The sequence below is a fragment of the Triturus cristatus genome, chromosome 1_2 (genome assembly GCF_964204655.1).
Source record: "Triturus cristatus chromosome 1_2, aTriCri1.1, whole genome shotgun sequence".
NCBI lineage: Eukaryota > Metazoa > Chordata > Amphibia > Caudata > Salamandridae > Triturus > Triturus cristatus.
In genome coordinates this window covers 1,172,498,502-1,172,521,152 of record NC_140580.1, presented here as the reverse complement: position 1 = coordinate 1,172,521,152, position 22,651 = coordinate 1,172,498,502, and the positions used below count along the sequence as shown (strand labels likewise).

At 45.9% G+C, this 22,651-nt stretch overlaps 1 protein-coding gene across 3 annotated transcripts in view; it reads left to right on the top strand.

Moving 5' to 3' along the window:
• The window catches only part of PTPA (protein phosphatase 2 phosphatase activator), a 725,494-nt gene that overhangs the window by 608,731 nt on the left and 94,112 nt on the right, over positions 1–22,651 (top strand). For all 3 annotated transcript variants that reach the window (XM_085614012.1, XM_085614013.1, XM_085614014.1), the window contains exon 9: positions 2,756–2,863. In XM_085614012.1, the coding sequence (XP_085470138.1) occupies positions 2,756–2,863 (108 nt within the window). The remainder of the gene's footprint in view (positions 1–2,755; positions 2,864–22,651) is intronic.

Genomic DNA, 22,651 nt, shown 5'->3' with positions numbered 1-22,651 from the left:
ATCCCATTTCTGCCAGTTACTTACTGGGCAAGGAGAATGTGGTGGCGGACTGTCTGAGCAGTGTTTTTCCCTCCATGGGTTCGCTGTCTCTGACCACAGAGGCGTTCCTGATGTTGCAGGGGAGGTTTGGGTCTCCGACGGTGGACTTGTTTGCCTCTCTGGACAATGCCAAGGTCTGTTGTTTCTGCACGAATATGCCTAGCCTGGGGTCTTGGAAGGTGGATGCAATGTCCTTCCTGTTGCCGCAGGGTCTGTTGTATGCGTTTCCCCTGGTTCCCCTGATTCCGGCAGAGTTGTAGAAAATCTGTAGGGACAGGGCTTTGGTGCTTTTGGTGGTCCTGTGTTGGCGACGCCGTCCTTGGTTCCCTCTGTTGTTAGAATTGGCGGTGCGTCTAGGTTGGACGTTGCTGTTTCATCCGTATCCTTTGTTGGGTCCTCAGGTTCCCTTCCTAGTGTTCCAATCCATGAGCCTTCAGGCTTGGCTCTTGAACGGTAATCTCTGATACAGGGGGTTGTTCCCAGGTGGTGGCTGGCCTCGTTCAGCAGTCCAGGCGTCCTTCTACTTTGAGGGCTTATGCTAAGCAGTGGGACAACTTTTCTGGTTGGTGTATGCACCAGGGGTTGTTTGTTGATATGGTGGGTCCGGCTCGTGTTCTGGATGTTTTTAAGAGGGTTTTGAACTGGGCTTGGCCCTTTCTTCTCTTTGGACCCAGTGAGCGGCTATTTGGGCATTCCAAGATTTCCTTTATGTTGATATTTAGCCTCTGGTAGCTTACCTGTTGAGACCTCTGGCTTTGCAGCGCCCTAAACCGATGTTGTTTCCCCCTCCGCGGGATCTTCCATTGGTGTTGAGGGCTTTACAGCGGGTTCCCTTTGATCCCCTGGAGTCTGTAGACGTGAAGTTTTTGACCGTGAAGGTGGTCTTTTTGGTGGCGATTGCCTCTGCCAGACGTATTGGTGAATTGGGGTCTTTCTTGCGGTCTGCCCCGTTTTTGCGGATTTTGGAGGATAGGATGGTGTTGAGAATTCACTCCCCTTTTGTGCCTAAGGTGGCTTCTTTCTTTCATAGGGCTGCCGGGGTGGTCCTTCCTGTTTTCTTTTCGGATCCTCAGTCTGGGGAAGAGTCTCTGTTACATCTTTTGGATGTGAAGCGTGATTTGTTGATTTACTTGTCCCGCACTGCTTCTTTTTGTAAGGTGGACAATCTGTCCCTTTCAGTTTGGCTAGACAGGGCTTGAAGCCCTCCCTTTCTACTCTTAGTCGTTGGCTTAAGGAGGGGATCCTGTCAGCTTATGCTGTCTAAGCCGGGGTTCTCTCTCATCGGGTTCAGGGATGGTCTACTCGTTATGTGGCTGTTTCTTGGGTCATTTTCAAGGGGGTGTCCATGCAGGATATTTGCAGGGCAGCCAAGTGGTCTTCTCTTCATACCTTCATGACGCATTACCGGTTTGAGCTTGGGGGTGGTGTTTCCATTTCTTTTGCCACTTCTGTTCTGGGTTCTGTTGATTCTTGAAATTCTGTTTCTGCCCCGTGTGTCTTATTAAACCTGCTGGTGCTGCATTCCGTGTGTGGGCTGTCTTCTGTTATCCATGAAGCCGATGTTGTTTTGGTATCCGCTCATGTGTTAATTACTGTGGCGAGGAAGACGTACGAGGAGGTAATTCCCCGTTACTTACCGTAATCTTCATTATTCGGAGTCCTAGTCTTCCTCGCCACAGTATAGTTTCCCTTGCCTCTCGGCCCTTTGTTGAGGGATTCATGTTCTTTGACTTTGTTTACAGGTCGTTGGTGTGTATGGTGCCTCCTTTTATCCTATTGGTAGATGAAGGTGGGGGACATGTTGGAGGGATGGGAGACTAGTAGACTAACTTTATTTTGGTTGTAGTTTCTGTGGTGGCCTAAAGCTCATGTGTGTGTTACTGTCACGAGGAAGACTCGGACTTGGTGTAATGAAGATTACCGGTAAGTAACTGAGGCAATAATGCAGACATTCGTAACTCGAGTAGGCTTGGACACCATGCTGTGCTGAAGAATGATTTGAGATGAATGACTCAGGGCTTTAATTGGGAGGGAAAAAGTTGGGTGGTCTTTAAAAGCGGCCTATGCTGTTAACATGGTGGCTTAAACACAAACTACATTTCTGTGATTCCCATTATGTGCCACCCAACCAGTATTTTCGTGCCTCTATGAGCTTTCTGTAATTGCATGCAGATATAGAACGCAGCAACTGCCATACACCTAATAAGAGCCAGAACTATGTCTTTTGTTAGCGATCTTTAACAGTTTAAGATAAAGCGCTGTAGAAGAGTAATGTGCTACATTAAGAAAAAAAAACCAACCCTAAAACATCATCCTGGAAATAGCTCTTAGGGAAAGCAAGATTAAGTAAAACTTGAAATATAGACAGGAGTTCTACGCTGACTTGAATTACCTTAATGGTTATTACATTATTTGTTCAGATATCAATCTGTTTTTTTTCAATGAGGTTAAGGACAAAGAATTAGGGTCCGACGGGGACCCAGTTCAGTGTCCAGTTACTACTGGGGCTGAGACCCGGATGGACCCAGCCGACTTAAAGCTCCAAATGCACATAATGTCTTACCATAAATCCTGAATGATGCTTTAGCGCTGTGGCTTAGATCTGGACATGCATAAAGTGGGGGTAGCCTGTGGGGGGGAAGGGGCTGCTGTGATTTACCATGTGGCTGTGCTTGTGTCCATCTCTTGATGTTCACGGTCCACTTTCTCATTCCAGATGAAAACTGGGCCCTTTGCCGAACACTCCAACCAGCTGTGGAATATCAGCGCAGTTCCTACCTGGTCCAAAGTAAACCAGGGTCTGATCCGAATGTACAAGGCTGAGGTAAGCCCCTGAGAACCTTTAACATCTATGCATTAATCATTTCAGTATCCTCATTATTTTAAGCCATAAATAAGTCTTCTCTGTCAGTGTTGCTTGCATCATCTCACCTGACCCTCGCATGCAATACTGTATTTTCCCAAGACATAGCCCAGACTCGTCTACCTTCAGACATCCAGACATAATGTTGTCTCTCCTAATTTCAGACATTATCCAGTCCATCCTAACTTCAGAAGTAACCAGGTTCATTCTACCATCAGACATAACCCGATCCATTCTATCTACCTCGGGCAGAACTGCTGTGTTACATCATCTTTAAACACAACCTAGTGTCCTTTTGTCTGATGGTTCCTTCTAACTTCAGATTCCTCACCTTTGAATACTCCCCAGGTGCCAGACGGGATCTGGAAACTTTTATTCAGCTGTGCACCACTAGGTGCATCCGTGCTGCTCCACATTTGCTCTGTACTGCCTCAGAAGTGACAGAGCAGAGCCGCATACAAGCGCCACCCCTGCATGCTTATGTCTATTCCTTTCTTTCTGTGCCTTCTGTTTCAGATTTGGAGCTCTCCGCTCCTAATGTTGTCAGTTTTCTGACAACTTCTAAATTGAATTCCAGTGTGTTAGGGAGCAATGTCCCCACTTAAAACTACAGGTTACAGAGCATACCTTGACTGCAGAAAACAAATGTTGGTAATTGTTGCAAAGTCATCCTCTGTCCTGGGCACCCCCAACTTTTTTCCTGACTGGTACTGGTGGTAATTGACTCTGACCCTGGGCTCAGCCTAACCAGGGCCAGGGTTATGCTGAAAACACACTTAGAATAAAGTGAAAACACCTACATACACTAGGGTACACTATGGGTTAGGGTACCCCTGTGATTAGCATGACCTTCCCTATAAGGCCCTACTACATAATAGGGTAGGGAGGTTGAAACTACCTCGAAGGCCCTAGTATATAACCGGGCAGGGCAGTTTAGAGGCCAGCAGCCTTTCTGCACTTGCATGTGTGCACTGCTAAAGCCTGAGGTCAGTTTGAAATTAGCCCTGTGTTGTAGGACTGCTTTTAAAATCAAAATTGTGCCCAAACTCGACTTTAGTGTGTGGGGCACTTAAAAATTATTAATAAACTACAATGTTTGGCCTTATTAGGTACCCCCAGGGCCTCCTCTAGATGTCCTAGGGGCGGGGGGGATCAGGTACCTGTAAGGAGGAACCTTATAAAAAGGTTTTTGTGTGCCCTGGGGTTAGTGAAATTGCACATTTCACTCCCCACATTGTAGTAAAGTGCTTCCCAAAATCGACTTATGTGCTAAGAGCACTGTGAAGTGAGGATTTGCAATATTTTGACATATTTAGAACCCCTAAACTCTTCCTTATGTGTTCCAGGGGGGGGGGGGGGGGTCCTGTAGATATTGTCAGGGTCCATCTAAAACATGTTTTATGAGCCCTGGTGTTGGAGAAATTGCCCAGTTCGTTTTTTCCATTGCAGATCCCCAGCCCTATAGGTGAACATGGCGAGAAGTTATTGATTAATAACTGAAGACAAGGAAGCCATAAAAACATCATTCAAGAACTCATGAGAATGGTATTGATAAATCCAACAAAATGCCATTGTTGAATTCATCCTAAAAGGTACAGGCAAGAAATTATAAGACTTGCTTGTCTGTAAGCCAAAATTCAGCCCTCTAGTGCTCGGACCTGATTGGCCAGAGTTCAGCGGATCAGTAGTCCCTGGGGTCAGAGGGCCATACTGGGAGGAGAAGGGCTCTGCTGCAGAGGAATGCTCTGGCAAGGGGAGGGGTCGTAAAACATACTCTTCAAAGGGAGGAAGGGACAGATAGTGTACGTCAGGTACAGTTACAGTCCTACCCTTTGAACCCAGCCAGATGGCAGGCGTAAGGGAGAAATTTGCAGATGCAAAGGCGAGGCATGCTATGGAGATGAGCCATCCTGTAGGCTAGTTTAGTTAGCTCTCTCTCTCTGCTGGAAAATCAACCATATTGAAGTTTGGAGAAATGGTGCTCTCTGGGAGAATATAGTGACACAAATTGGAGGATGTGGTCATACCTTGGGGCGTTGCCCTGCACCTCATTGGACAGGAGTGCCCTCCTGCTTGCCCAGAGAACTTGTAATAAGTATCTGAGAGTGGCAGAGCCTCTCATCTCTGCTGTTTGAAACTGAGAGAAGGATTGCCAAGCTGGAAACTTGATTTGCACCACCAGGCCCTGCATTCTGAAAAGACTGTGCCTGCTGCATTATCCGGAGCCACAGCACTTTGGATGTACCTTACTTCAAGAGGAATAAAGAGGGGACGCCAAGCAGGAATCTTGATTTGCACCATCAGGCCCTGCATTCTGACAGACTCCGCCTGCTGCTTTATCTGGAACTACAGCCTTTGGCTGTACCATTTTTGAAGAGGAATAAAAAGTGGGCTCCCTGCAAGCTACAGGTTAACAGAGCTCCCCTGCATCAACTCTACCAAGAGTCCCCTGCCTGGAGTGCAGTGCTTAATTTAAGCAGCTGCTTTCCGGTGCTCAGCACCGGTACTTAATTGTTAGCACCGGGGCTTGCACCAGCCTGCCACATGGTGACACATTTAAAAATTAATATTGACTGCCGCTCAAGCCTTTCTTATAGCTTTGGGGGCCTAGAGTAGGATGAATTATCACACTTTTAAGAGTGTGATGATTAGTAATTGTGTTGGTACTGCTATTGGAAGCGCTGGCAGGGGCAATGTGTGGTGCAAGCTGCTGGGGCCTCCTAACGAGGGCCCTGGCACTTCTTTTTTGGAGTGTATCAGTAGACTTTTAAGGGTGTTGTCCAGGTGCAGTGTGGGAATTGTGGTCCCAATCTTTCAAGGACCATCTTAGAGATTCCAGACCCTTGGATTGTGTTTTGGACACTTTGAACCCTCAAGAGTAACTCCGGGAAGAAGTTCCAGAAGTTTGGGGAAGTTTGTGGAACTTAAGGGAAAAAGCTCCAGATGGTGACCGGACTATCACAGAAAGGCAATCTGGCGAACCCTCACTGAATCCGGCTGGAGGAGGCTGCCCGCGTCTGGTGAGAAACCCTCTAGAATAGGTTCTAAGTGTGGAGGTAAAATCTTGACCGAAGCCTCCCGCTTAGTGTATCCGACCAGGGCTCCATCGCGGTCGGCCTCAAAGTTTGATTTTGTCCCGGTCAGAGGCGACCAAATGTCCAGAAGCGGCCCTGTTGTTTTCTAAGCACTAGAAAGTGTTTAATCTTTCAAAATTCATATCTCTGGTGGATTTATTTCATTTTGGTGTCATTTTAATGATAACATTATTTTCTGTTTGCTGGGCGCAGTGGCGTGCGCCTATAATCCTAGCTACTTGGGAGGCTGAGGCTGCCGGATCGCTCGGGTGTCCACACTAAGTTCGGCATCGGTATGGTGATTCTGTGGAAGCTCAGAATAACCAGGTTGTCTAAAGAGGGGTGAATCGGCCTAGGTCGGAAAATTATTTTCTGTTTTATAAATTGGTGTTGGATTTTTGTGTGTTGTCTTAATTGTTTATTAAATTGGTGTTTTTAAATGCATTACATACCTGTCTCTGAATTTAAGCCTGCCTAGTCGCAGCCAATCTACAACTCTTTCTCTAAGGCGCAGATTCAGTCCCATGTCCGAGGCTGATCCCGCAAGCAGTCGCCTTTTGCTTGAAGTCCTTTGGTAAGTCCAACTTGATTCCGATGTCGGACACCAAAGTGACTTCTGCTTGATCTTGACTGTTGTGGCTTCATCAGATTACAAATGTGCAACCGGTGATCATACATCCTACTCTGAACTGGTGCCTCCACCAGGGCTTCTGCAGAGGCTGCATTGTGCTTTTGAATCTAACTCTCAAAAAGCGACACCCCAGGATGGGGATGATGATGATGGTGGGGATGGAGATGGTTTTCTCCTCCTTCATTCACAGATAAAAATGTGTACATGCCATTTGGATTGATATTTCCTTTCCCTGAGGCAGGATTCGACTCGCCGCTTGGACCAAGAAAGTGCTTCATTTGCATTGGTGGTCCAGAGGGCAGGCGAGGTCCTAGATTTACAGATGCCCTCAGTCTACACCAAAATTAATGTCCTCAGAAAGATTGCAGCCTGGGCCAGCCACGCTTGAGCCTCTGCGCCCTATTACAAATTCTCTCACCTATACATTGATGACCAGCTGCTCAAAACCCTGTTCTTGCCTAGCGATGAATAGGCTGGTGGCCAGGCGTCGCAGTCTCCTGGTGATTCTGATTTTCTTACAAAACATCCCACTCCTAACAGTTTGGCGTTTCAAGCTTCAACCAGTAAACTGAATCCCAATTCATTGCCCATGACCCTTCGGATAGGGAGTCCTTGAGGATTAAGGCTTTTGGCAAGCATATTTTTTTCTCCACCAATTAAGCATTGCGGTTGGTTAATGCTCTCTGCCTAGGAAGTCACTACATGCATGGCCGGTTGATATCTTGCCAGCAGTCCCGGAAGACCCTGGGTCGCCTTCGATCAGACAATAAATAGGACCCATTGTGGCCAAATAAGTTATCCTCTCTGGCCTAGATGCTACTGATTGCGTGGGAGGGAAGTTGACATCAGTGTTGTGCTTCGCTAATTCACGTTGATGAGATCCACAGGACTTTCCAGGGATCTATAAGCCTGTCTCGTAGATATGCCTTTTGATGGCTCCTGACTTTTCAGTAAAAAGGTAGATCAGAGCCACAGCCTGCATCCTGGTCTGCTGCTCTCCCCCCTTCCTGCCAACAATTTTCCACACCAATTCCAAAAGTTCGGAGAGTATTCCAGAGGGTTGGCGTCTGGGAAAAGACTGTCTCCCCAACCAGTCCAGCAGTCTCGGTCCTTTTGAGGCGAGGTATGTGTGGCTGGCAGACAGCACACAGGCCAGCAGAGGCATTAGTTCTTCCATTCCCTCTTCCCTATTTTAACATCCACCAAACCGCTTCAGTTTGCCCTTAGCTGCTGTTGGAGTTTTATATAGCGCGAACTCGACCTGAAGGTATCAGAGCGCTTAACATGAGCACCAGTTGCGTTACAGACGGACACATTCATTTCTGTTAGGCACGGAATCACAGGATGTTGAGCTCCTCTGCGCAGACTCAAACCTGGTTCCCTAGCTTCAAGGTAGTTAGGCACATGCCTATCCAGTGGGGGGTAGTATACAGCACCTCCTCCCAAGATGGCTATCTTTCACATCTTGATATCAAGAAGGGGGGTTTCGACCTGCACACCTGCCTTAAGATGCTAATACCTAACATTTAGTAATATATTGAGTTCAACCGTGCGTGCAGCTGTGAATTGAGGGTCTGCCGATTGCCCTTCGAAGTAAACTATGAAATCAAGGAAACTGAGAAACTCCGCTCCTGGTCACAGCGCACCGCTAAACGTCCCTAAGGATTCTAAGTGTCTTTTTAGAAGTTCAAATCGGTGTACCAAAAATCAAACATAGGACTCATGTAGTACATATGACAATATTTTCATTGTAAATCATTTCACAACATTCATTTTTACGAAAAATGTTTAAATGACAAACGTGTAACAAAAATTCATTCAAAATGATACACCCAGTGCTCGTGACCAGATTGTGTAGTAGTGACTCTAACAAGGTCTATGGATGTGAAGAAAAATTACATGCTGTTAACCTAAGTGCTTGGTGTACACAGAGAAATGAAAAATGTCCTAGCTAACGGGAAGGAAAGTTTCAATTCTATTAAGGACTAGGAGGCGAGGATTATGCACATCTTCCTTCACTTTATTATGCATAGCAGTTCAAAGAAAAACGTAACATCACAGTCAATAAACAAAAGACTACACAGCCCATGAACCATAGAGGGGGTAGTCTCCAAGGCAACCAAAGTCCAATCAGATCACAGTCCATAGTATATAATATCATGACGTCCCTTCCTCTTCTTCACTGGAGGAGGTTAAAGCGGGCCATTGTTTCATTCAAACTTTTGGTCATTTCCTGAAAACACAAACACTTCCATTGTCCCGTTCTTCAGTATACTGAAAAACTTTACATTAATCATGAATAAAGGACACTATGCAGAAAACAAACTTTCGACAGTTTGAAGATTCAATTAAATTGCCATTTCCTCACCAAGAGAACATGAAATCAACAACTTACTGAGAAGCACAGTATCATATTGCAATGACATTCACAATATCCCAACAAATGTATCTGAAGTCACTACTTACTGAAAACGAAAGACTCCAGGAAGGGAAGAGATTACAAAAAAGGATCTCAGGGAGGCATAATCCCCGCCTCCTAGTCCTTAATAGAATTGAAACTTTCCTTCTCGTTGGCTAGGAAATTTTTCATTCTATGGCAGGACGGAGGCGAGGATTATGCATGTTCAAAGCTTACTTACGACCAGGACCACCGCCTCTGAAATGGGTTTAAAATAAAACTTCTTGAAGGTAGAATCAGACGACCAATCAACCGCATTCATAATATCCTCCAGTCTACCACCTAGCTGAATGGCTTTTGATGCCATAGCACCTCTTGTGGAATGTGCACCGAATTTCCGCGCATCCCTACCGGCCTCTGACATAATCCATCGTACCCACCTGGCAATGGAAGGGGAGGAAACCGCCCTGAAAGGTTTCTGCATGACGATAAGCAATTGTCTCTCCCTGGGAGGACGGATCTCCGAGGTCATCTCCTCATACACTTTAAAGCACCTGACCACACACAACTTAGGATGTTCCGGAAAAGATGGATAAGATACTGACCTGGAATTGGTCTTTGTTCGTCGAGATATAGAAAAAGCGACCCCTTCTGGGGTAAAAACCTGTGCCGTGATGTCCAGAGCCCTGACATACAAGATATGAGGCATAGAAGGATGGCTAGTTTAGCTGACAACTCCTTCCGGGACAGATATTGGTTATCTTGCCAACTCAAGAGAAGTCTCAGAACGTGATTAACGTCCCACAGCCCCGAATATCTAGGCTCTGGAGGCTTCGAAAGTCGGATGCCTCGCATCAACTTACAAACCCAGGAGTGTTCACCCGCTGGTTTACCATCAATCTCACAATGCCCTGCAAAGATGGCTGAGCGAAAAGAATTAATCGTTTGATAAGCCAGGCCCTCATGGGACAGCTGCTCTAAGAAATTCAGAATGTGTGTAACTCCTGCCCCCATGGGATCCACGTGTCTCTCCAGACACCAACGATGCCATTGTCTCCAAGCCGAGCGATATCGCTTGACCGTACCTGATGCCCATGCCTGATGGATGAGGTTTGCAGCGTCTGCTGAAAGTTGCTCATCTTTCCAGCATACCCTGAAATCTTCCATGCCATGAGATGCAAGTGTCCCTGGAGCGCGAGAGGATGAAGTTCCCCTTGGGGATTCTTGAGAATGGACGGGAATGAGGGCAACCGTACTGGACAATCCCACGATCGTTCCATCAATGTCGGGAACCAAGCTTGCGCCCTCCAAATCGGTGTGACCAAGACTATGGACGCCGACTGACGGCGAACCTGAGCCGCTACTCTGGATATCATCATGAAGGGGAGAAACGCCTATGGGTGTTCCCTCGACCAGTCCTGGAGAAAAGCGTCCACCGCTGAAGCTTCCGGGTCCGGTCTCCAGCTCACGATCCGCGGAAGTAGACGGTTCAGACGTGAGGCAAAGAGGTCGAGACTGCAAGGACCCCATCGGTCCATCAAAGCCAGGAAGACTGCCCGATCCAGCCACCAGTTGCTGTAATAGGAGAAATTCCTGGAGTTCCAATCCGCAACCGAGGTCTGTAGTCCGGGAAGGTATTCCGCAGTCACAGAGATCTGTCTCTGGTGGCAATAGTGCCAGAAATCCTTTGCCAGGTTGGCCAAAACCCGAGAGCTGGGGGCCTCCGAGGCGATTGATGTATTGTACCGCCGAGATGTTGTTCATCCTCAACAAGATACAACACGAAATCCTGTCCTTGGTAAGGGATCTCACCGCAAAGGATCTCGCCAGCAACTCCAGACAATTGATGTGCAGTTGCAACTCCTCCTCCGACCATCTGCCCCCCAGAGAGATTCCTCCACAACGGGCTCCCCAGCCTAGTCTGCTGGCATCTGACTCTATCGCCAGGTCAGGTGTCGATCCGAAGATCGCACGCCCATTCCAGGCTGCCATGTGTTCGATCCACCATCGAAGCTCCGTCCTGGCTTCCTCCGTCAGGGAGATAATCTGTGAGTAGGTAAGTCCCCTCCGTAGATGTTGAGCTTTTAGTCTCTGAAGGGCCCTGTAGTGTAGTGGACCCGGGAAAATGGCCTGAATCGATGAGGATAAAAGACCTACAATCCTGGCCAATTTCCTCAGCGAAATTCTGTCCCTCCGGAGAACTTGAGCGAGTTCCTTCTGTATCTTGTTCACCTTTACCGCTGGCAAGCTCAGGGAGGCTGAGACTGAATCTATGAGCAAGACCATCTGCTTTGCTGGGCGCAGTTTCGACTTCCGTGCGTTGATGACAAAACCCAGGTCCTGTAACAATGCAATAGTCATGTTCACGTTGTAGGAGAGATGTACCAAAGACTGATTCATGATAAGGATACCGTCCAAGTAGATGATCATTCGTACTCCCCGCTCGCGGAGCGTCTCTACCACTGGGCGCAATAGCTTTGTGAAGCACCACGGGGTGGACGAGAGTCTGAATAGCAGGGCTCGAAACTCGAAAGCCTGGTGTTTCCAGGCGAATTGAAGAAATCTCCTGTGAGGAGGGAAAATGGGAACTGTTGGGTACTGATCCTTCAGATCTTGTCTGACCATCCAGTCCCCCGTTAGAAGGATGTCTTGCAGTAAGTGTATCCCCTTCATTTTGAAGTGGCGGTAAACCAGCCACTCGTTGAATTCCCTCGAATTGATTACAGGTCTGTAACCCTCGTCTCTCTTCTGTACTAGAAACAGGTTGCTGAGGAAACCGTTTGGATGAAGTACCGACCTGCAAATAGCTCCCTTCCTTAAGAGTTCTGAAATTTCGGTTTCTATCAGGCTCTCCTCCTCTGCCGAAAACACCAGGGGGCGCGGTCGCACCACCTGTATGGGGGTCCCATAGAATTCTATGTGGAATCTTCTTACCGTCCGTAACACCCAAGTGTCTTTCGTGATTTTCCCCCAATTGGGCGAGAAGAGAAGCAGCCTCCCCCCCCCCCATACCTCCAGGAGCATTGGCGCCTCCTTTGTTGCCTCATCCTTTTCCTCTCCCGGAACCTCTGCTGGGATAGAAGGTTCCTTGGCGGCCGTCGTTCCAGCCATTATTTCTCCGCTGACCCCTGTTGGAGGGGCCTTGCTGGTGGACGCGACCGGAGGAGCGACCCCTACCTCGTCCGGTCCCGGCAAAAACTGGCCCTGGGAATATCTTTTTTATGGAGGCCTGTGCCTTATCCAGGGCTGAAAAAGTGGTCACAAATTTATTCAGCTCCTTAACAAAAGGCTCCCCGAAGAGCTTACCCTGAGCTAAAGGCCCCGCCTCAGAGATGGCCAAGTCCCCTAACTTAGGATCGATCTTAATAAGAAGGTAACCTCTTCGTTCCGCCGCTAGGGCACAATTCGCGTAGCCTAACAGGCAAATTGCGCGTTGCGTCCCGCCAGCCACAATATCCGTGGGCAAAGGGGATCCTGACTCCTTGGTGCGCTCCGCCAATTGAATAATCTGGGTCAAGGGCCCTACCACGTCCAAGAGTTTGTCTTGACAATTTCTCCAAGACCTATCAATTCCTTTCTTGGGATCCCTCATATACTTCGTGAAAAAAGTACAAAGATTCTCGTGTGAGCCACCTTCCCGTTCAATAAGGTCCTGGGGCATTCTCCCCTCATCCTATTCCTGACCTCCCTTTCAAGGGGTTGACGGATTTTCCCCGCCATGTACTCTGCCACTTTGGTGTCAGGGATCCACTCTGCCGACCTAGGGTGATAAATCTGGATAGGCTCGGACATGTCCGTGTGGACCCCGTCCCCAACCGGAGACTGAGAGGAGCGGGACTCTGGACGCCAGGGAGGCCCCGAGTCCTTATTCTCATCGGAGGAGAAATCGTCCTCCGATACACCCTCTCCCTCTAAGGGAAAACCGCCATCGGGGTCTACATTAGAGGCAACAGCGTCGCAATTTTCTCCGGGCTCCTCCTCCTCCCGGCAAGGTGCATGTTTTAGCGTTTGCGCACTCTTTTGGAAGGTTTCCGTAAGTCTATCAAATGCTTCCAAGTGCCCCGCGTTACGCTTAACGGCCCTTTTGTGCCCCATCTGGGCGCTACTGGGACCAGCCACTGCCAGATCTGGGTCACTGAACACCCCCAGGATGCGTTTCGCATGGTGCTCTAACAGCTGTGCTTTCCCCGAAGCTGTTATAATAAACTGAGGTGCAGTGCCACTTTCCGCCACCAGGTGGCGCTAGACACTACCGTGATAGTGTGGAGGAATCACCGCGTAGCGTAGCGGTGTCAGAAATAGGCGAGGGTTGGTTTGGAATCACGCGGCGCTAAAAAGTGACCGGAGTCCCAAACGCACGTCAAGACCGGTAGGAGCGCTCGACGGAGCTGCCTCGCTTGGGTCAGATGCGCCTGACAGGATCTCACTGTGCGCTGAGCGCACAGCGTGAGACACTGGGAGGGGGGAAAACGCTCTCGGCAAAGAGCCTGCTGCGCGGGAACTATGACACAATAACAAGGCAAAAATACCAAAAATGCTCACAATAAACCGCTAAACAAATAAAGACGTCAGATTAAGCCAAGAATGTAAGGAATGCACTTAAGTGATGAGCAGTGAAGGAAGAGGAAGCGGAAGGGACGTCATGATAATATATACTATGGACTGTGATCTGATTGGACTATGGTTGCCTTGGAGACTACCCCCTCTATGGTTCATGTGCTGTGTAGTCTTTTGTTTATTGACTGTGATGTTACGTTTTTCTTTGAACTGCTATGCAAATAAAGTGAAGAAAGATATGCCTAATCCTCGCCTCCGTCCTGCCATAGAATTATACTCGGAGCGGTGCTCAGTTTGTTAAATGTCACAACAATTAATAAAAAATGATCAAAAGTGAAAAAATGAGGCACTTCCTCTCGCTACCAACAACTAACCACATCGATACCTGCAAGATATAATGAGTCTGCCGATGCTTTCTAACTGATACGTCGTCGAGTGGCTAATGTGGTAAAAAAAAGCGATTCTTGAGTTGTTAATTAAGTGCTGTGTAATCCTCATCAAAACTGTCCCCATGGAGTTTTCTTACCCCGAAATCCATGAAACAGTTTACAAGGCTGGAGCGTCTGTGGAAAAAAAGTGTACACACTGCTTGAAGAAAGCTTTACACCGAAACTCTGTGGAAGCCGCCGTCCGTACATCAGATTACCTTCATTGCCTTCATTCTCAGACCCCGCCAGGAAGTTTGTTAGTCATTGTAAATTTTGTAATATATTTTTTTTTTTGTACATTCCTTGCTTGCTGTGTTTGATATTGTGTTCTTGCCTGCTATGTTTTTCCCTATCTTCTCTTGCTTGCTGTGTTTGATACTGTGTCCTGCTATATTTGTACGTTCTATTTTGTAACATTTCTCTCAAGTAACATAACTGGGTCTGTTGTACAGCGCTCTGACACCTTCGGGTAAAGTCCGCGCTATATAAAAATGTATAAATAAAATAAAATAAATTACTCTGAGTCTATCGAGCGACCTACCTCCGCCATGTTTCGGAATCTGCCAAAGTATGCAAATGAGGATCACTCGATCTGTTTAGAATCCGGGATCCTCACAGCTACTACACGTGACCCGCCCGCCACCCTTCGCAACGCACCAGCGTCTGACGTCTGCGCGTCCAAACCACGAAAACGCACATCAAGTTCCTTATATGTCTGACCGTGAAGGGTACTGGGTAAATGAATTCATACTTTATAAAAAAGGGACGAGATGTTTGCTTATCAAAACACCTGATGTGATGTTCGATCAAAAGAATAACCAATCTTCCTCAGCCCTGCGCAGTGATCAGTATCAAAAAGATGCAAAATTCTGCTTTCAAAGTGACTCAGCAGTACGGCACTACAGCTTAGTTTTACCAAAAATATCATCACTGCAACCGATCCTCTGCCACGTACTAGATCTGGTGAAAAACAGACCGAGAGAACTCTTCAAAAGCCAAACAAACTGCACTCCCTCTCAAGAAATCAAAGCCACCAATGAGCGATGTGAAGAAATTGCCACCTTCTTCAGTAACAAAGTCTCAAAAATTGATCACTCCTTCATCCAAACTGCTAACCCTCCTTCCCTCTTAACCTGCCCCCCTTTAACCACCCTTGACCATTCAGAAAGAGTTCTTAACAAGGACAATCAGGCCTGCCTCCAACTAAACAATGCGCATTGGTCCGACTTTGAGCTAATGTCGGAAAATGAGGTCTTTAGTATAATTTGTAACCTAAAACCTTCCTCCCACACTATGAACCCCCTCCCATCCACAATTATAAAAGAACTCAACCACACCATTTCCCCTTTCTGGACTAAAATCATCAACGCCTCTCTCACCTCAGGCTGTGTCCCAGACTCCCTTCAACTAGGACAAATCACACCCATTCTCAAGAAACCAGGGGCCGACGCTTATGATCTTAACAACCTCAGACCTATCTCCAACCTCCCATTCCTTGCAAAAACATTGGAGAAATGCGTTCTCCACCAACTCAACAAACACACTGATGAGTACAACCTCCTCGACACCTTTCAATCAGGATTCAGGAAAGGCTGTAGCACGGAAACAGCTATGCTCAACGTCTCTGACAATATTCACAAAGCTTTAGATGAAGGTGATGCCTGCCTACTCATCCTTATTGACCTATCTGCTGCATTCGACACAGTAAATCATCCAGTGCTTCTAGAGATCTTGTCTTGTCGAAGCGCTCCGGCATCAATGGCACAGTACTAAAATGGTTCACCTCCTTCCTGCAACACCGCTCGCAACAAATTAAAATCAACTCCTGTCTCTCGAAGCCAACAAAAGTCACACTTGGGGTCCCGCAAGGCTCGATCCTCTCCCCGTCCCTCTTCAATCTCTTCATGGAGCCCCTCCCAATCATCTAAATAAAAAGCTGGAGTGAATTACCACCTTTACGCTGATGACACCCAAATCTATTTCAAAATCAAGTCTCCCAGCGACATCCGTCACCTCAATGCCACTCTAACCGAGATCCAAACTTGGTTCAACGCTAACCACTTAAAGCTCAACCCAGATAAAACGGAACTAATCCTATTCTCTCCAAAAAGCAACCATCGTCCAATCCAAGAGTGGCTCAAGAATCTGGTCGCACTAAACTGCCCCATCGTCCTATCTGACTCAGTCAAGTCTCTTGGCATTACCCTTGACAAGAACTTATCTTTGGAGGCCCACATCCAAAACTCTGCAAAAAGTGCTCTTTTCTCTCTAAAACACCTCAAGAAATTGAAACCTTTTCTTGCCCATGATGACCTCAAGACAGTAGTCCAATCCCTAGTTCTCTCTAAAATAGACTACGGGAACGCCATCCTAACAGGGACTCCAAAAGCTCACCTAGCCCCTCTAAGGGCAGTGCTGAACATGGCCGCTCGACCTCATATCTGGAGTAAAAAGATTTGAACACATCACTCCAGCTCTCAACTCCCTCAACTGGCTTCACTTGGAAGGGAGGTGTATTTACAAGCTGGCCTGCATCACACACACAACCCGTCACTCTCTGGCCCCCAACTACCTGAACAACAAACTGGTAAGAAGAGGTCAATCCAGAACTCTGAGAAGCTCCAACTCGCTCCTTCTTATTCCTCCAAAACTGAAAAAGAAAACCACTCAATACCGATCGTTTTCTGGCAACGCTCCCAGGATATGGAACGCTCTCCCGAGAGTCCTCAGATGCAACCCCTCCTTCTCCTGCTTCAAAAGGGACCTGAAACTCCATCTCCTTAACAAATACTTTCCTGACCAGCGTCAACTAACCTAGACTTCAATATCTGAGTTTACACCTCTCTCTTGACATTCAAGGATAGTTGGTGACCGGACTGTGTAAACCACCTTATTTTTCATGCTGTACTTGCCTGCCTATTATGTACTGCAATTTCCGTCAGTTTTTTTTGTTTTTACAATGTGTATGTAAAGCGCTCTGATACCTACCGGTTAAGCTAGCGCTATATAAAACTTTTATAAATAAATAAAAACATTGATGCCAAAGCTTCCAATACCAATTGTATACAGAATGCTACAACGTGTTCTGTAACCTTCGGGTAACAGCATTTAATTTTTCTTCACATCCATAGACATTGTTAGAGTCACTACTACCAAATCTGGTCACGAGCACTGGGTTCAGGGCTTTCCACTCACATTGATGGTCACAATTAGTGCGAACACAGAAATAATCTCATTAAAGCAGGTATTTCATTGGACAGTACATCAGGCACTGGTAGGTTGATGTTTTTGTTTTGTTCCGGCAGGAGGCCACAGAAGAATGATGAATATTTGAACCATTGAATTTTGTAAATATTTATTCCCCCTGAAGAAGGGTTGCTTACCCGAAATGCATTGGGGTTTTTCAAACTCATAGTCCACAATATACATGTTGATGATTGAAACATAAATCAATATTGTATCATTTTTAATGAATTTTTGTTACACGTTTGTGATTTAAACATTTTTTGTAAAAATGAATGTGTGAAATGATTTACAATGAAAATATTGTATATTGTTATATGTACTACATGAGTTCTAGATTTAATTTTTGGTACACCAATTTGAACTTCTAAAAAGACACGTAGAATCCTTAGGGATGTTTAGTGGTGCGCTGTGACAAGGAGTGGAGTTTCTCCGTTTCCTTCATTTCATATCTTTCCCGTCTGACAGGTGGGTTTTACAAATTGTTCAAAATGGCTTTGCCCTACTTTTCTTTTTTGCCCCTCAAACCATATCCGTCACACTTTTAGATGAGCGCCTTTCTATTCTATTATATAAGGTCCAAGGATTCCTCTCATAAGGTACTATTGAGAGGGTCATGGGCTCATAAAAGGGTGAGGGCTGTTATTAATTTTTGCCTTGTACTACAAAAGGATGGGGACTCCGGCCTAGTTTAGTCCTTTGACCTCTGAATGCCCTCCTGACGAAGGAGGAATTAAAAATGTACACTGTGGCCCAGATATTGGATGCTCTGGACTTGAGGGACTGAATGACGTTCTTAGATCTGCAGGACTCAGATTTTCACATAGCTGTTCTAGAGTCCTATAGACGTTACCGGAGGTTCAAGGTTGGCCATGCTTCCCATTGGCCTCACAAGTGCCCCTCGGGTGTTCACAGAAGTGATTGTGGTGGTTTCTTCATACCTTCAGAGGTTCGGAATACCAGTTTTCCCCTAACGTGAAGACTGGATGTTGAAGGCAGGCTCGTCACAGTCAGTCACATTCCAACTCCAAATAAAGGCAAACCTCTTGACTTTATTGGGGTTCACGATCAACGAGCCGGAGTTGCACCTGACTCCACTACAAAGGCTGCTATTCATTGCAACTATCCTCAATACAGTGCAGTTTAACGCTTTCCTTCCGCTGCAATGAGTCCAAGATATTTGGGCTATGATACTTATGTTTCTGTCTTGGTCTTGAATCTGGATGCGAGCAGTTCTGAGACTACTTGGCCTGGTCGACCATGCCAGGGGGCACATGTAGGCTGTGTAATGGCATTTGAATTTCCAGTGGGCCCAGCCCAGAAGTAAATCGGAAACTATACAGGTTTCATAAGAGACGGCTCTTGATTTGAATGTGACTCCTCAAACACAATAGGTGAAGAAGCTTGCTCCTCTCTCCCAGCTGATGGTGGTGATGGACATGTCACTGTTGGGTTGGGAAGGTCATCTGGGGAAAGTGGCAATCGGAGAACTCTGGTTTGCTACTGAAGTCTGGCTGTATATCAGTCTGTTGGAGTTGTGGGCCATTTGTCTGGTGCTGAAGGCTTTCCTGTTGTCCATCAGAGGGAGACTTGTGCCGGTTCCCACACATACTACTGCCGTGTGGTATTGCAACAAGTAGGACAGTGTGGGGTCCTGGTTCCTATACCAGGAGGCTCTACGTCTCTGGTGTTGGTTGGAGCGTCAGGGCACTTCCCTGGTTGTGAATTACTTGGCATGATCTTTAAATGTGAGGGTGGACGAGCTAAGCAGGCGGTGTCTGGCAGATTACAAATGGCGTCTATGCCCCGCGGTGGTGCAAAGCATCTTCTGACAGTTTTGAGAACCCGGCTACATATTTTTGCTGACAACGAAGCACACGCAAAAAAACACTGTGTAAATAGTTACATTGCGCAGTCTTTCTAAATAAGTTTATAGGATGGACACTTTTTTTGAGGACAAAGCATTCAAAGTCCCATAAGTCTTGGTTGACAGTTCATGGGTTGCTTTTTTACTGTCCCACAAGTATTGTTGGATGCACAATTCTTGTGTTGATTTGGCAGCTGACACGTGCATTGTCTTTGTATGACTTTTTTAAGGCTGCAATGTTCACAAGAGTACATATGTAATAAATTCTCAATATATATATTATCAGTGCTTGTAATTTAGTAAATACCCAAAGCAAAGATGAACATGCGTAAAAGGATGTAACAATTACCCAACTACAGTTATGAGTAGATTATATGTCTCCCAAGTGCAGTGTTTAAATAAACCTGCACTAAGTAGAAGAGCAATAACAGAAACCCAATACGCCTTTAAAAGCCAATGTATGTCCTAAAATCAGTTACCAAAAGGAGCATGGATAAAGGAAAGCAAAGTTGTAAAAAGTGTCATTTCGCGAGCCACGAGTACCCTGGAAACTATCATAAAGAAAGAAGAAACCTACAAGTGTAAAGTATTACCCTTGCACCAAACTATAAAAGAAGGTACCTTCATGGTATCTGTAAGGAAGAAAGTGGATGTCACCAGAGACTGAAACTAATCCCTGCTGTTAAGAAGTCCGAAACTATTGCTTAACTGTATGCCTGTACCAGCAAGCTGGGAATTTTTCCAAGAGTACAAGGTACCGTACCTAGAGGCACTGAGAAGAATATGAACTTGTTCTAGTATGCCTGTAAAAAACACCTCTTTGTAAAATAATTATCCAAAACAAACCTAATTCCGACGGTATCTTGAATTTACAAGTTGAAGCTGTAGCAGTGTCCACTATGCTGGTCACTGCCTAGCACTGACTGGACGGTCATTGTATCAATACAATAGTTACAGGGAGCCCTGATAAGCCTCCCAACTTTTAAGAGGGTTGGATGAATTAAATCAAGAGCTAACTCAAAAAAAACATACAAAACAAATTAGAGGAGAGCTTGAGAAACAATCCAGAAGATATTGATAAACTTTCTAACTACACCAAATAAATTAACAAATGAAAATGTAAAAGTGACACCACTGACTATAAAGTAGGATAATTTTATAATTGGGTAGAGGTATATGCAACTAAGAGACAAAACAAGTGGAACACCAACAAATCCATAGAAGAGTCCTCTACCGGTGAAGAAGTGGAGATACCACCTTGAAGAAGAAACTGGTCATTCCATTCCTGTTAAACAGAGTACATTAAAAACCCCAACGTTTGGCAAAAATCAAACTAAAGACCATCAGAAGGAAGAAGAAGCAGATATTTAAAAAAGACACCTCATTTGTACCAAATGCACGACCCAAAGAACTTTGTGCAAAGGTAGATTTGTACAAGTTCATTAGGAATCTCTGACTTAACCACTTCATCAACATTGTGGAAGCCTCATAACAGTTTCAAGTCTATCAGAAGAAAAATTCAAACTCCAATCCAATTTTCAATTTCCAAAAATGAAGATGGAGCGTGCGCTGCTGCAACTGGAGAAACTTCGGAAAAGGCAGCTTAATTGGAGGATGGGTGCTCAGACCCAGGAGTTATGGATGCCAATGTCTCTGTGCCAGGGCTGGAGCTACTAGAATAACTGGTGTCCGGTTGGTTCTGATCTTCTTGAGGACCCGGGGCAGGAGTGATGCGAGCAGAAAGGAGTCCCATAACAACCACAAGCAAAATACTCCAAAGCACGGAAGTGCAGACACTGGGTGTTCTCTGTGATGGCAAATAGATCCAGCCAAGGTTACCCATTCTTAGAAGAGACCTTGCACCACCTCTGGGTATAAACGCCATTTGTGGTGAGCAAGGCATTGACGGCTGAGTTGGTCTGTCCTGGTGTTCAGAGATGCCACCAGGTGTTGCGCAACCTGGAAGATGTCCTGAAGTTCTAGTCATTTCTAGAGAAGCAAGGCCTGCTGACACAGAGTTCACAACCCTGTCCCTTACTGCTTGTTGCTAAACTACATGGGGGTGGTGTTGTCCGTGAACACCTGAACTAGTCTCCCTTAGATGGATTAAAGTCACAAAAAAGTGATGGATGGAATGCTTGAATTAATCTCAGCCACTAGTAATTACTCTGGGCAGAATCGTTATTTTACAGACCATGTCACCTCAGTTTGGACCCACCTATACGGAAATCCGTCTTGACCCCGCTCCAATAAAAACAGTCCAGCCCAAACTGCCAAACCAGGTCCTTCCTCCCTGAATCAGAAAACAAGCAATCCTATCTCATCAGCCGGGTAAAGCTTAGTTCCAGAGATACTTTATTTTATTTTGAAGGTTTTATATAGCGCGAACATGACCCTTGTGGGTATCAGAGTGCTTTACATGAGTCAAGATTATGAATTAAAAAGTAATATAGGAATACAAAGTTAAGACTTGCATTACAGTTCTCCATTGTGTAGAGGCATATGTACAATGTTTCATGAGAATTTCCTTAACAGTAGGGATTTTACGTATTTTTTTAAAAGAGATAAAAAAGGGTTCCATCTGGTTTCAGGGTGCAGTGCGTTCCAAATCTTAGGAGCGATTCCAGAGAAGGCACGGTTGTATGTTTTCTTTTTGGCAAAGCATTGTGGTTTCAGTAGAAGATTGCTGGTACTTCTGGAGGATCTGTTTCCACAGGTGAGCACCAATTTTTGGGCCAAGTATCTCGGGGTGTTTTGATATAGGACTTTGTAGGTCATGCAAGTGATTTTTAGTTGAAATCTGGCTTCAAAAGGAAGCCAGTTAAGAGCGCTAAGGTTGGGGGTAATATGAAATTTCTTTTTTGAGCCCATGATGAATCTAGCCACTGAATTGAGCGAGGTTCTTAGAGGGGCCGTTGATGATCTCGGAAGACCGCAGAGCGTTGCACTCCCATAGCCTAGTCTTAGGATTACTAATGCTTGAACTGCCAGTTTGAAGTCATTTGCGGGAAGGAATGGTTTTATTTTTCTCAGGCTGTTCTGAATATTTGCGCCTTTTGTTGCAGCACTGATATGTTTCTCCATGTTAAGATTTCTGTCCAGTATTAGCCCTAGCGATTTTGCTGACTCAGCAATATGAGGTTGGCAGATGAGCGCTGTGAGTTGTTTAAGCCACTCTTTGATGTTGGTAATTTTGTTGGGAGGAGCGATTAGGAGGAATTCAGTCTTGAGGGTGTTTAGTTTCAGGTGATTGTCAGCCAGCCAAGTCTGGTTTTTTATTAAGAGTTGAATTGAGAGTTGTGCTATCGTCCAGAGAGGTGATCTTTAAGTATAGTTGTGTGTCGTCAGCGTACATGTGATAATGGATGTGTGAGGAGAATTTCAGTCAGGGGTTCCATGAAGAGGTTGAAAAGTGTAGGCGAGAGGGATGAACCCTGTGGAACTCCTAGAGTGACTGGGACGGCCTTAAACAGGGATTGATTGACCTTAAATCTTTGGGATCAATTTTGGAGGAAAGAAGTGAACCAATTTAGGACTGATCCTGACAGGCC